Source organism: Gymnogyps californianus, chromosome 15 (assembly GCF_018139145.2).
Source record: "Gymnogyps californianus isolate 813 chromosome 15, ASM1813914v2, whole genome shotgun sequence".
Lineage (NCBI taxonomy): Eukaryota > Metazoa > Chordata > Aves > Accipitriformes > Cathartidae > Gymnogyps > Gymnogyps californianus.
Window position 1 is genome coordinate 8,622,442 of NC_059485.1, and position 13,101 is coordinate 8,635,542.

Consider the following 13,101-nt stretch of genomic DNA (forward strand, 5'->3'; position numbering starts at 1 on the left):
GATTAAGAGCTCCAGAAGCAACAACTGCCTGAACTAGCTAACAAGCAGTAAATGGAGGAAGGGCAGTTTGTGACAGCTTCAGCTTAGAGCTATGGAGAAGCAGACTGGGCAACTGCAGCGGCGTTAGCTATTTCTAACTGGGGGAGGTCTAATTAATCTGCTTGAGGAGCAGAGATCCAATCCCCCCCCTTACATTTGATTGAAACTCCTGGAAGGGAACTGCCAAAATACCTCCTTAATTTAGGGTGGCTCTCAAGGGAAACCAGCTCATAACAGAATAACGCTCATAGTTGTAGCAGACTTTACTGCAACAATCTATTTTGCAGTTGAAGGTTTTTCTCTCTGAAAATGTAAACCGGATAATTTAAATTAGTGTGCCTAAAGGTAAAAGAGGCCTTTTACTTACAAGAGCAGTTATAACACATGCTGTAAAACTGAACCTTAATCTCAAATAAATAAATAAATAAATAAAAATCAGCAATTACCTCCCATGTATTCTTGGTAAATGAGGAGCTATACGATAGTATAGTTTCACACTTTATTTTTGAGAAAATCTCCAGATGTAAGCAATAGGTCTTAATGATAAATGAAAACATTAATATTGCAGTGGATTTACATAGAACATCACATTTTTAACAATGATTGATACAGAGTATTTGTCATGCAGATCACTTGTGTACACCAGGTAATACTTATATCAATACATATCTGTACAGTATTTACATTTTATATTTAAACTCTAGCTAGAAACATTTTCCAAGAAAATATAGAAATGAAACTGGTAAGCCACAAGTCTTAATTTGTAGCATTTGGTCTACAACAGACCTAGCTTTTCCAGCAAGCATATCTACATAGATATGTAATAAATCTTAAAAATATGCATTGTTTTTATATATGAAGCATTATAAATGCTGCTCAGTTTACAAAGGTTCAGTTTTGTACCAGTTTAAAGCGGTTCAAAATGTTAAGTGACGTTCAAAATGTTAAGCTTATTTTGTCAGAATATTGTAAAATTTAAGTCAGTCCAGCTGAGCTTAAGTATTATGTACAGTTCTCTCCCTAGGTTGCACTGGCAACATGGCTGATGTTAGTGGCCAAATGGCTTAGACATGGAGCGAAGCCACGCACGTGGCAGAAGCAGTAGTGGCTCTTGCTGGCCCCGGGAGCTGTAACGGGCAATGTCAAAAACAAAGAGCTGCAGAATTATGGAAGGTTCAGTGCAACAGGAAGGGAGAAGTCTGTTGTCCCCAGAGGACTTTTCCTCAGCATGGCCAAACCATAACAGATGCTGCTTTCGGCCACCGAGCAGCTAGTCTTAGTAGCTACCCCTGGACTTGAAGCCCAATAAAAAAAAGTGAAAGGTTGAGAGATTTTTCTTCACCCTCATAGATAGTACCTGATTTGGCCAAAATTTTCACAAGCCACTTTGTTTTACTGGCCTCGTGGCCAGTGGAAATTTTGGGCCAGTTTCACTCCCTTTTAATACTGTTACAAAGAACATTTGAAATCAAATATTATCACACACAAGAATGCTATTCCATTAGCTTTGGTAAGTTAAATAATAGCTATATTGAGCACCACAAATAGCTGTTTAAGATGTTGCATTTTAATGCTAAGAAATAATATATTTCCTGCTATAATATCCTCAGTTACATGTTACTCTAAATAATTATTTCTGCCGGATATAAGAACTTCAAACTAAATACAGCAAATGAACTCTCAAGGCATTTCCTTCATGCTTATAGGCAGACATCCTCACCTGGTTAAATAAATATTTTCTTGAAGGTGATATTTCAGAAGATAAGAATTGATACAAAAGTGCTTCATGGCTTATTAATGCTTTTGTAATCTCACATTTCTCCAGAAATACTTTATTTGCTGCTTTTCACCTTTACACTCATTAGTACCACTGATTCTGGCTTACCGCTATTTGCATTACAAATCTACTTGTCCAAAGCTAAAGCTGATGAACATTGCTTGAAAACAAAACTTGAAGTTGCAGAACAGAAGACTCAAAACAAGTGATGTTAGCAGCTCTATTATCATGCTGCTTTGCAAACATAGGACATACAACTTAATTCGTTGCTATAAAGAGTTTAAATGTGTTCCGTTAAGCAAAGATGTCCCCACGCTGATACTTATTCAAGCATTCTTGAATCAACTCAACTTCGGTTGAGTTTTACTCCCTTGAAAGTACTCAGATTTGAACATTCATCCAAGTAGACTGCAATTCCACACTCTCTGGGGAAAAGCGTGAAAAGGTTTACTTTGTTCTTTTCCTCTTGGCCTTTTTTGCAAACATGCAATAAAGCAAAACATTCACAGGCTGACACCCCATGCAAAACAAGGCAAATTAGTAAGACAGGAACAATGAAACAGACTCTCCCTTACAGTTAAAAGGAGATTTGAAACAGATCAACTTAACTCTGTGGTTTTGCCAGTGCAGCACACTTCCCTGTAACGTATCCAGAGACGCTGCTGTAACTCCAACAAGCAAAACTGCTTTGACTAAGTATTGGGTCTCCAAAGCATTCATTGGCACAGTAGGCACGGCTCAGGTTCAACAAGTCTGTGAAAAAACGAGTACTAACAGAAGCAGTAGGGCCCAAAAAAACCCACTTTTTGCCCCCATTGTGGAATTAGGGGCTTCACCTTAAGAATGGTATCTGCGCTATCAATAGAAGAGCGTAGTAAAATCTGCCATAGCATTTTACATGTTACTGAAAGACTATCGGTAGGACCACAGAAAGATCTTCCACAAATTACACACACACACACAGACGTGCTTGTGGGGGAGTTTAGTTGCACTAGGTAATCAATGTGTAAGATTTTAATTTTTAAGTAAAAATAAGGATGTCTATTCATTTTTTCAATTTCAACTGCTGAAGCACAGATCTGAAAAATCGCCTTTAAGAATGCATTAAAAAGACTGAACTTTTCTGTATGTCTAAAGTTTGCTATCAAGCAAAGGAATGAATCCTGCTTGCTTAACTATCTAGGGCTGTATCTTACAGAAAGATTTCACCTTCCTGGTTTTTCCCTTTAAAAACATTAAATGCATGTGAAATTATTTGGGGGTGTTTTCACATGCAAAGCCTAAACTCATGCAAGCCCTGTCATCTTACTCCTTTAGTAGTAACTTAGTGTTAATTAAACTACAACATATCTAAAACATAAGAACCAGTCATTAAATCCTACTGCTTATTGTGAGTGTATGAGCAGACAGGAATGAGTTTTAGCCTACTGGCAAATATCAAACCACATCTGTACTTAGTGTCATGTCTACAGACTCAAACCTTTGCTGTTGGGACCTGCATATATTTCAGCGCGTATCAACCAAACCCTTTGGCACAACTAGTTAACTACGTAGCTGCCAGTCTACCGCTGAGTTGCACTTCTGAAGAAGAAAAGCTATTTCCATAAAGGTAGGAGAGAGAATCCTAAATGAAAGCTGCACTCAGCTGTTCCTTTACCGTGAAACACACAAGACTTGAAAACTGATATTGAGATTGTGGGTTTTCTGCTTACAGAAAAATTAAGTGCTAGATCACGCTGTACTCCACTTTTGGTGCTGCATTTTAGTGAGAGATGAAAGTCTTAGAATCACTCCTCCTTTTATGGGAAATAACATACAAGGTTATATGTTATTGCCTCAAATAACAGGTATAGGACATTTTACTATTAGCCTTGAATTCCTTCCCTCCCAACCCAAGTAAACTGGAGTTGTAACTAATGTAAGTGAAAACAAGGCTTCCATGTTTTCAGTTGAATTAAGTTCCAATATAATCATCCTCTGGGATTTGAAGCTTACTTCAAATTACATGCCAATAACTATTTACCCTGAAAGGTCTTGCCAAGTTTTTATGTCATAGTAAAGTGTGTATGTATAACATTTACAGTTATTGTCTTCATTTAGTTTGTCCACTTTTTACATTGTCACTCAACTGTATGCTCATTTATAGGTTGATGCAGGTATACAAGTTGCTGATCATGTTCTATTTCTTATTTGCAATTCTTCGTTTCCTTGTTGCCAGCATATCATAAAAGGGATCCCTGCTGATACTTGCTCTAGAAAAGAAAAAAGGAATCATCAGTTTGGTTAACAAATATCTGTTTCTGAAAACTAAAACTATTTTGTTCTCTCTTTCCTGTGGATGACTCCATGCTCTTAATAAGATAATGGATGGCTGACTTCTAAGCATCACAAATATTTTTTGGAAAAAGATGTTATTCAGCTGTGATTTGTTAGGAGTTCATACCTTCATCTTGACCACTATTTATTTCTTTAAGCGTGCGTCTGCTTTATAAACCTTCCACGATGAAGTCAAGCTGTGAAAGCTTAAAGCTGCACTGTGAACGTGCTTAAGATCCATGTCACTAAAGTTAATTATTAGATGAAGTAAGAATCTAATAAAATTAGGGTTAACGACGATTCACACAAGGCTTTACATTTGCTTAGGGGGCAAAAAAAAAAAAAATCCACGTTTTCCTCATTTGAGTTAGTAGCACTACTTCCTTAGGACCAGACAGTAACAGGAGACTCATATCCTGATCCGTCAACCCCACGTAGTTTGTCATTAATCCTAGAGGACATTGCCACATCCGAATTCTTCGAACAAGTCGGAATACAAATTCTCTTAGTATCTTACTCCAAAAAGAGCTTACACTTCCTTTCTGAAAGAGACTTAAGACTTCAAACTCACTTGATAGATTTAATCCACTCTTCCTTTTCTTCTGGGGTGGGAGCAGATATTCTATACACTACATGGTTGCCTTCCACCACTCTCCCATCAGCTTCAGTTTTACATGCTTTAATTACTTGACCTTTATGACTGGGGTTATAGAGCTCAAAGCAGTTCTGGAGGGTAGAAATTAAGAAATAAATATTAAAAACAAAACAAAACTGACAAACATCTTCATTTAACCCTACATCTAAGTTCTATATGGTTTACTTATCTTTGTTTAAAAAAAATATTATGAAAATATCTTACTGGTTTTCTAGGGTCTTCAACTTCTCTTATGCTAAGATTTTCTAATGGAATAATTCCTCTAGGTTCTTTGTCCTAAAAAAATTAGGAAAATATCACATTATTAGCCACTTAAATATCTTGATTACAAATGAAGTTCACTGTAATATATACTCACTGTTGTGTATTCAAAGTAATACAGGCAATTATCAGTCAGAATAAACCATCTCCGTTTCCACGTTTTCACTCTTCCCCCTACAATCAAAAGGTATGGCTGAATTAGCCGTGTGTTGCTGTCAAGGCTTCAACAGTGGGTAAGAAAGTGATTTAGTTTTGCTTGTTTTTCAAAATATGGCTTAATTACTTAATCGTAAATGGATCAGGCACAGATGAGCTGAGGTTAAAGGAACATGTTACTGTAACTCTTGTACTAAGATCAAACTCCTGAGACAGCATTAACTATGGTGTTGCTGACCAGCCACAAAAACTGTATGCTCTAAAGTTGCAAATGTCTCCTCTCTTACAGAGAATGAATGCAATAGTTTAGCAGTCAGACCTTCTCCCTCTGTCCATGCCATCTTAATTGTTTACTGCATCAAAAATATCAATACTATACAGCCCTCAGAAATGCAGTCAGTGCTGCTATGGCAAAGGGAGGCCAAGCACCAGCAAAACCAGTAACTGGGCTCCAGCAACAGGACCAACCCTCTCCACAGCCTGTCTTGTACAAGGAAAGGGTCCCATCAATAAAATTAAGGGCATTTTATCACCTTCCTTTCACTCCACTCATGAGCATACATGTGATTAAGAACCTATCTCTACTTTCAGATTCAACATCAAGTGCATAAGATGCTTATAAACATTATTAGCAGAACAAATATGATGTCTCAACAATAAGGAGCAAATCCTATGCCAAAATGTACCGTTTTTAGTCACTTTTCATCATTTAGTATTTTAAAAACATGTTCTCTTTATGGGTTAATATATCATTGAGCACACCTGCCAGAAGAAATAGCTACTGCTCCAAAAATGCCAATTTTTCCTGCATTAACAGTTTAGACAACAGCAACCACAGAGCTCCTCTTTCTTACACCTGCTAATGTCACACCGTAGGGAACAGTTCCTTTGAGAAACACACATTATTGTCTCAGCCCTTTCAGCCGGTTTTCTGCCGTCGGCTGCTTCAGAACATGTCTAGCATTCCACAATTACATTATCTTAAAAATTCATTTCCAGGAAAGACAATTGTAGATAAAGCATTCACGTGTTATTAATATACAGGCTTAGTTCCACCATAGTTATCTGACTTCAGGATTATGTCACCACCTGTGCATCATCCATTCAGCAGTGATTTAATCTCATTAACCCAACATTTCAAAATAGTCGATCTTGCTATTGAATGCCTGTGCATAAAAGAGTACCATTAATACACAGAAGACCCCCAATTTAATCCAAGTCATGTAACTAAATCTAAGACATAATTTTTTAATCTTTTTGTTCTACTTGAGGTAGTTGGGTTTTTGTTTAATACAGAAATCCAAATCATATTAAAGAACAATTCTAGGAATACCATGAAATTTCTTGATACCAGCCTACTACATGTGTGCATTACAGACCGAGTATGTTGCATGTCGTATCTTCCTTTTGCTTGGTTTCATGACCTACACAATAACACACTGCTAACACACTGCCATGTTCAATGTACTCAATAAACTTTATGTTTCCACTACACGCACACATATCTTAAGAAAAATTTAATCTGCAAGCAGGTGCGGTGAAATAAGAGAAGGCAAAATAGTGCAAGATGCAGAAGCCGTGACAGAATGAATGGTTGAGTGAACTGGAGACAGTGAGGGAAGAACTGGTGGCATTTTAGTACAACCACTGTGACAGATCCTTAAATAAAGCATTGTATAAACATTCAAACTGGCACGTAAGTCACTAGAAAAATTCCCATCACCTTGACTGAGAGCTGGTTCAAGTATCAGCAAGTATTTGGGCTAGGAATGGAAAGCTGACAAACTTTAGCTTGACTCACTTCCAGATCAATGAATAAGCAGCAGCCAAGCCAAGCCGACTGCCAGGGCAGTCCTTGCTATCGCCATAACACGACATTTTTTCATATAACCCAACGTTCATTGCCGTGACTTTAAGTCACGTTCTGCTCTCTACGGTCAACATGTTAACATCATTTAACGTTTTTATGGCACAAAAACGTCACCACATTTTTCAGGCAAACAGGTAACATCAGCTAGCATCAAATGTCATGGCTTGCCCAGTTCTAGTAGAAAAACAGTTCAGCAGGAGAGAAGATGAAGCCAACAGGCTACTATCACAGAGGCAGCTTAAACTGCACAAAAGTGTTTCTCAAACTGTGATATCATTTCAAAACACAATAAAAAAAATAATCAGGTAATGACCATATATTTAAAAGAAGGCCTGTTTATAATTTAAGGCAGAAACAATGGACTTAGAAAACACAGCTCCTAGAACAATGTGAAGTGCCAAGTAGTAAATGACAGTTGAGTTTGCTGAAATTTTTCCTGACAACATCCCCTCTCTTTGGAAAAGCCAGGTTTCTCAAACCTGAAACCTTTGTAATCATGCTGCAGTTTTGGTGAAGCTTTTGTCATGAAACATCTCCCAGCTCCAGATTAGTACTGATGTTGAAGCCAGAAGATTAAATACTTCCAACAACATCCCTCTTACTGCTCCCTTCTCCCTAGAACAGCCAGTAGCTCACCAGGTTACAGCACTCACATGAGTCACAGAAATAGACCCCAAGTCCCTGCTCCACCAAGCTATGAGTTACTCTTCTCTTCCAGAAAAAAAGCAGCAAGGCAGGATTTTTTGGTGGGATAAGGAATTATTCTCACATGTAAGTCTCTGTCTCCCCACCCCATTACTTAGTTGAAGCTGTCAACAGCACAGAAACTCTAATAAAGCTTGAAAGGCTAATCTGTACTCATCAAGTTTGCAGGGGTCACCATATAATATGCATTTAATACGCCTTTACAATGGGCTAAGACCCAAGAAGCTGGTTGATAAGGCTTTGCAGCCCGTAAACACTGTATGCAAGATTAATGGGTAAGAACTCATGATAACAAAACATTCTTTTCCTTGGCCGAGACTGCTGTAGGCTCACAAAACAACAACAAAGGGTTCAGTACCATACTTCGTATCTTATTCCAGCTCCCAGCCTTTTAAAGATTAAAACTGGAAGGAATTAAGTTAGAAGGATCTAGAGATCCTTCTAGATCTCTTCCTTCTAGAAGGATCTAGAAATCCAGAAGAGGATCAAGAAAATCAGAGTATGAATCCATAAACATTTACAGAAATGGAGAGATATAAGTGATGTACTTCTGAAAGATCTAGCTGATGAACACAAAGACATCTCAAACAACAAAATAAAGCAGCACGGGATCTTGTAGGTGGAAATCTAAGGAAACTACAAGAAAAGGCCACAACAAGGCAAAATGTACAGAAAGAGGACTAGAAACCCTCTTCACCTATGTAACCCAACATAGGATTATTTTTTTTCAACTCTGGGCAAAGTACAAACTAGAAAACAAGGTAAAAGAAAACCACCTATACTCAAGGGAAAAACAACTGGCAATGACTTAGGAAACACCAATTTCAAAATTAAAAAAGGCCTTAAGACTAAAGGCAGCAATGTATCTACAGTCAGAAAACTCTACCCAAATCTTCAGCACGTTTATATAAAGTTTTAGAGGGGAAAGAGAGAGACGCACACATCAAGAATGGTTTTTTCTTCTCAGTTCATTTAGATACCACTAGGTGGAACAGACTCAGGAACTGCACAGTTATACAGATGACTGGATCAAAGTTTGGGTTTCTTTGAAAAAGAAATTTCCCTCGACCGCAACATTAACTGCCTCAACCTCGAAGAGTATCAGTTACCATGAGAGCCAGGCAGGTACCGGAAGGCACCAGTTTCCTGATCAACCACCACCGTTCACTCGCCCCGCATTAGGGAAGAGACATATACATCCTCGCAAGGACAGATGCGCTGGAATAAGCACCGCTGGCGGGACGGGCCCGGATGCGAAGCTTTTGGACCATCTCCAAGCTCTCAGTAACTGCCTGTCCGGCAGAAAAAATTAACACGATCATGTGTCTGGCTTGAATCATTTCCTCTCCAGTTTGGTGGAATAATGTCACAGTTTCCCTCTAACCAGAAGAAAGTATTACGCAAACCAAGCTATTTGCCAAGACAAGCTGTTCTAGGCAAGGAAGCACCTCCCTGTGCAAAACGATTGTAACTTGGGCATTAGGACAGAGAGCACAGACAACAATTTCAAAATACCTTAACGTGGATGGCAGAAAATTTCATGGTACCAACATCACTAATAATTATGACGCAGAAAAACCTAAAAGCTCATAATGTCTCAAGCTGCTCTAAGCGAGGATTCATTAGCACTCAGCAGCTTTCAGTTTTTCACTTGTAGAATTCATTTTTATTACACCATGCTTCAAACAACGTAGAACTGAATGATAATTTAGGTTTACCAAGATAAAGATGTCTATATAAAGGCACCAGTTGAGTTCAGATAGATAACACCGGAATTGCTGTCTGCCTGCCAAGTTTGGCTCTCGGACTTATACAAAGTCACCTCTGAACAATTCAGAGCAGCAGACTCTCCAAAACCATTTTGCACCCTCCCAGCTTTCTAAAACCCAATGCCAGGCTGGAGAGCTAGGGTGGTCTTTAGGACAGATGAATTTTACAATATATGAAAGTTTCACGATATCCATCTCCTGCCCAGAGGATAATCGATACAGTGAGCTGGAATACTAAAAAGTGGGGCACAAGTAGATAAATGGGAAGAGCTGACTGTAAGAAATACCAAATACAAAATACTGTCTTGATATACTCAGGGTTTGTGAGTTGTCTTAGTCATATTTATAGTTTTATATAAAACTTTCTATTTCAACTTTTAAGTATTATCACAACTGAGCACTTAAAATCTCACGCAGGAATAGAACCTCCTTAGCATTTCAACAATACTGAAACTTTTAATATCAGCATCTTCCAGAACTGAAGGAAACCGTACTCATTTCACGAGAAGTGTTTCCCAACAGAAAGGACTGTAAAAATGCAAACAATGTGGATCGAGACAGCACTCTCAACATACAGTTTAAGCCTCCTAGCAAACAGGAAACTCAAGGGAGAGGAAAGAAAGAAAGAAAAGAAAAGAAAAGATTGCCACGTTTATTTCTGGTCAATGCATCTAAACTAGCAAAATGTATTTGTCTGTAGCAGTCCACGTCTGCTGAAAAAAACGCAGTCTCTCACGGAAGCGCAGCTTCACACATTTACAGGCTGATTCACCGGAGGCTTCTGGACATGTTTCATTTCTTTATTCAAATAACCCTCATGCCGTGGGAGCGTTACGTGCAACAGCCTCCCGTTTCACACACGCTTTTACTATTGGGTTTTCTGTGCACTGTCTCTCATCTACATCGTACATAATGAAAAGTTGGTTTTATTGACCTTGTGCCAGAGCCAGAGATAGATTGTGCAGAAGTATCTGGCAGCTCTCGCTGGCTTTCAGTCATCTTTTTTCTTCCATTTCTTTGTTCCTCTATTTTTTATTAGATCTCTTATATGTCTTTTATTGACAGTTTCTTCCACAAGGGATGTTGTCACTCCTCTACACACACTCAGACTCTTGCCTGCACTCTCAGTATGTGTACAAGTATATGAGAGCGCACTGGCAACAGAAAGAGAAATATGCACAGCATGGGCTTATACCCAACCTCTTCTCCAGAAAGCACATTTTATCTACATCATCTTGAAAGCCTTTTCTGTAGAGATAGTTATCGCCTCATGCTACAAAATGAAGAAAAGCTGCAAAGTCATCTTTGAAATTGTGCCAGCTAAGCCAATGCATATCAAAAAGCAAGAGCTTTGCTTTTTTGTAGTTAGAAAGACAAACAGCTCTATAGCATCTGTAGCACAGAGGTCAAAATAAGACATTGGAGAGCATGTGAATGAATTCCAAATGCTTCCTTTTCACATCTATTTCCTTCCCGCACTAGCATGACCACTAATTTCCAGGTGCAATCAGTAGGGCGGGCCCATGGCTCTAACCAGGCTCTACTTTCACCATACTGACCCCCATGGGCACCCCCAGCACACATCCCTTTCCACTCTTTAGTCACCATTCTCCAAGTGCAAAGCTCCTTCTACTTTAACAAGCAGTTATACATTAAAGAGGCTAACAACTGGCTCTATCGGAGTGTGTACTGGTGTTTTTTATATAAAAGAGGTTTATTTCATTGAAAAAAAAAAAAGTTAAAATTAAATTTCAGTCTCCTTTATATAGGGAAAAAAAAAAAATCCCTAAGCCCAAGTGAAAAAGTGAATCCCATCAACTTTAAAAGAGTCTGTAAACAAGGCGATCTTGCAGTGCCAGAAGACTACAAATTACCAGAGGTTTCTGCAACCCTAAATTTGGTGCTCATTTAAGATTCTGTTAAGTAAGCTAAATATGTTCTTTAAAAAAGGAAAATAAGCAGGAAAAAGAACAGCTTTTATAAATGCATAGTTCAAATGTAATCAATCTTTCAATAATCTAATTGATGTACAAGTAACAAAATCACCCTGGAACTTCATTACAAGAGTAAGACATGTTGTTTTCCTCTCAGTAGAAATTATTCTTCCCTTGTTATGTTCTTCAATGAACGAGAAAAGTATGCTGAATAGCCATCTTTATTTTTCTGCTTTACATGTCAACACTTTCTTCTTTTGCAGAACACACTCGCATGTGAGCTAGACACTGACATGCCAGTCTCTCAGAGTACCACTGATGATACTGTTAGTGACACTGAGTGAAAAAGCAAAATGCTACAATAAATTTGATTTAAAAAAAAAAGAAAAGAAAAAAAACAGGAGGAAGGAGGAAGAAAATAAAAGAATGAGCAACTGAAGAAGAGAGGACTGGAAAGCAATCAGATACGTACCTCCTAATGCAGAATAAGCAGAGACAGCCAGTCACAGAACAGAAAGGTGATAGGTCATAGGCCATAAGGAAAACAAGAAGGCACATTTAAACCACTCATTAAAAAATCATAGCCAAAACCAAACCAAGAGAAACTCACAAATAATATGGAAAAATAAAGACATACAAAAATAACTATTTGAAGAGAAATCCTTTTTTTTGTACACAGAAAACTGAGTTGAAATATCACACAGTTTTCTGAAACGACCTTATGGAGACTTAGTTGTTATTTATCAGTCACAGCATGTGGTAAATACCATTCAGTGTTTCCTTTTTGTTGCCGAGTTTTTATTTCTCATGTACCAGAAATAAAACTCCAAAGTTTGAAACAAGATTGCTAATTTGGATACGTAAAATAAGAAGTAACAACCCTCAGATGCAAAGGAGTTACTTATTTTGGTTCACACATTTTTAAATACAAAGTTAATCCTATTACCTTCACAAGAAAGCAGATAGACACGGAAGCAGCAAACATGCTAACAACGAACAAACACAGCAGCAAAACTGCCCTTATAACTAACCTAATTTCAGCAGCCAACCTTCTCTATCTGGATTAAAAAATGTATGCGTTAGATCATTTCCATCATCCTCTGGAATTTTAAACGGCTCATTCTTAATACTTTCATATAAATTCTAGAAGAATAAAAAAAAAGAGGAAAAAGACCTCATTAATAAATCTCTAACAGAAAATGCAACCAGGACATCTTACTGCTTCTCAGACTATTTGTATAAAAAGCATAGGAAATACTATCCATAACATTCTGGACCAGCCCTTCTCAATCGTTGTTTACTACTTTGATTAAGTTTGATTTAAAACTACTTCATCTATAAATAAGTGTCTCTTTTTCACAGGTTTTATAAGCACTCCTAGCAAAGACATTTTTTCTTTAACTTCAGCATTCAGTATTTCAAAGGTTTCAGCTTCAGGTCTCATTTAGTACAAGTTTTGCCAAATGAATCTGGGTTTTCAGAAAATGGTGTAGACCATCACACTGTCTTAGATAAATAAGTATTTTTACTGATATCTCAAGGGACAGGAGGAGGCTCCACAAGACACACGGAAAGAAATGAGAGGCAATAATGAAACAATAATTTTTACTATTTTTTCC

The 13,101-nt window shown here is 37.8% G+C and overlaps 1 protein-coding gene across 3 annotated transcripts in view; it reads right to left on the reverse strand.

Annotated features, from left to right (window-relative positions):
* Positions 1-524: 524 nt before the first annotated feature.
* Positions 525-13,101, reverse strand: part of CYTH3 (cytohesin 3) — a 53,563-nt gene continuing 40,986 nt past the window's right edge. For 2 of the 3 annotated variants that reach the window (XM_050905845.1, XM_050905844.1), the window contains 5 exons: positions 12,514-12,625; positions 5,146-5,222; positions 4,992-5,063; positions 4,704-4,858; positions 525-4,068 (listed from right to left, as the gene is read on the reverse strand). In XM_050905845.1, the coding sequence (XP_050761802.1) occupies positions 3,996-4,068; positions 4,704-4,858; positions 4,992-5,063; positions 5,146-5,222; positions 12,514-12,625 (489 nt within the window). In that variant the 3' untranslated portion in view covers positions 525-3,995. Of the gene's footprint in view, positions 4,069-4,703; positions 4,859-4,991; positions 5,064-5,145; positions 5,223-11,954; positions 11,958-12,513; positions 12,626-13,101 lie in introns of all 3 variants that reach the window. The other variant, XM_050905846.1, reaches the window with a different exon arrangement.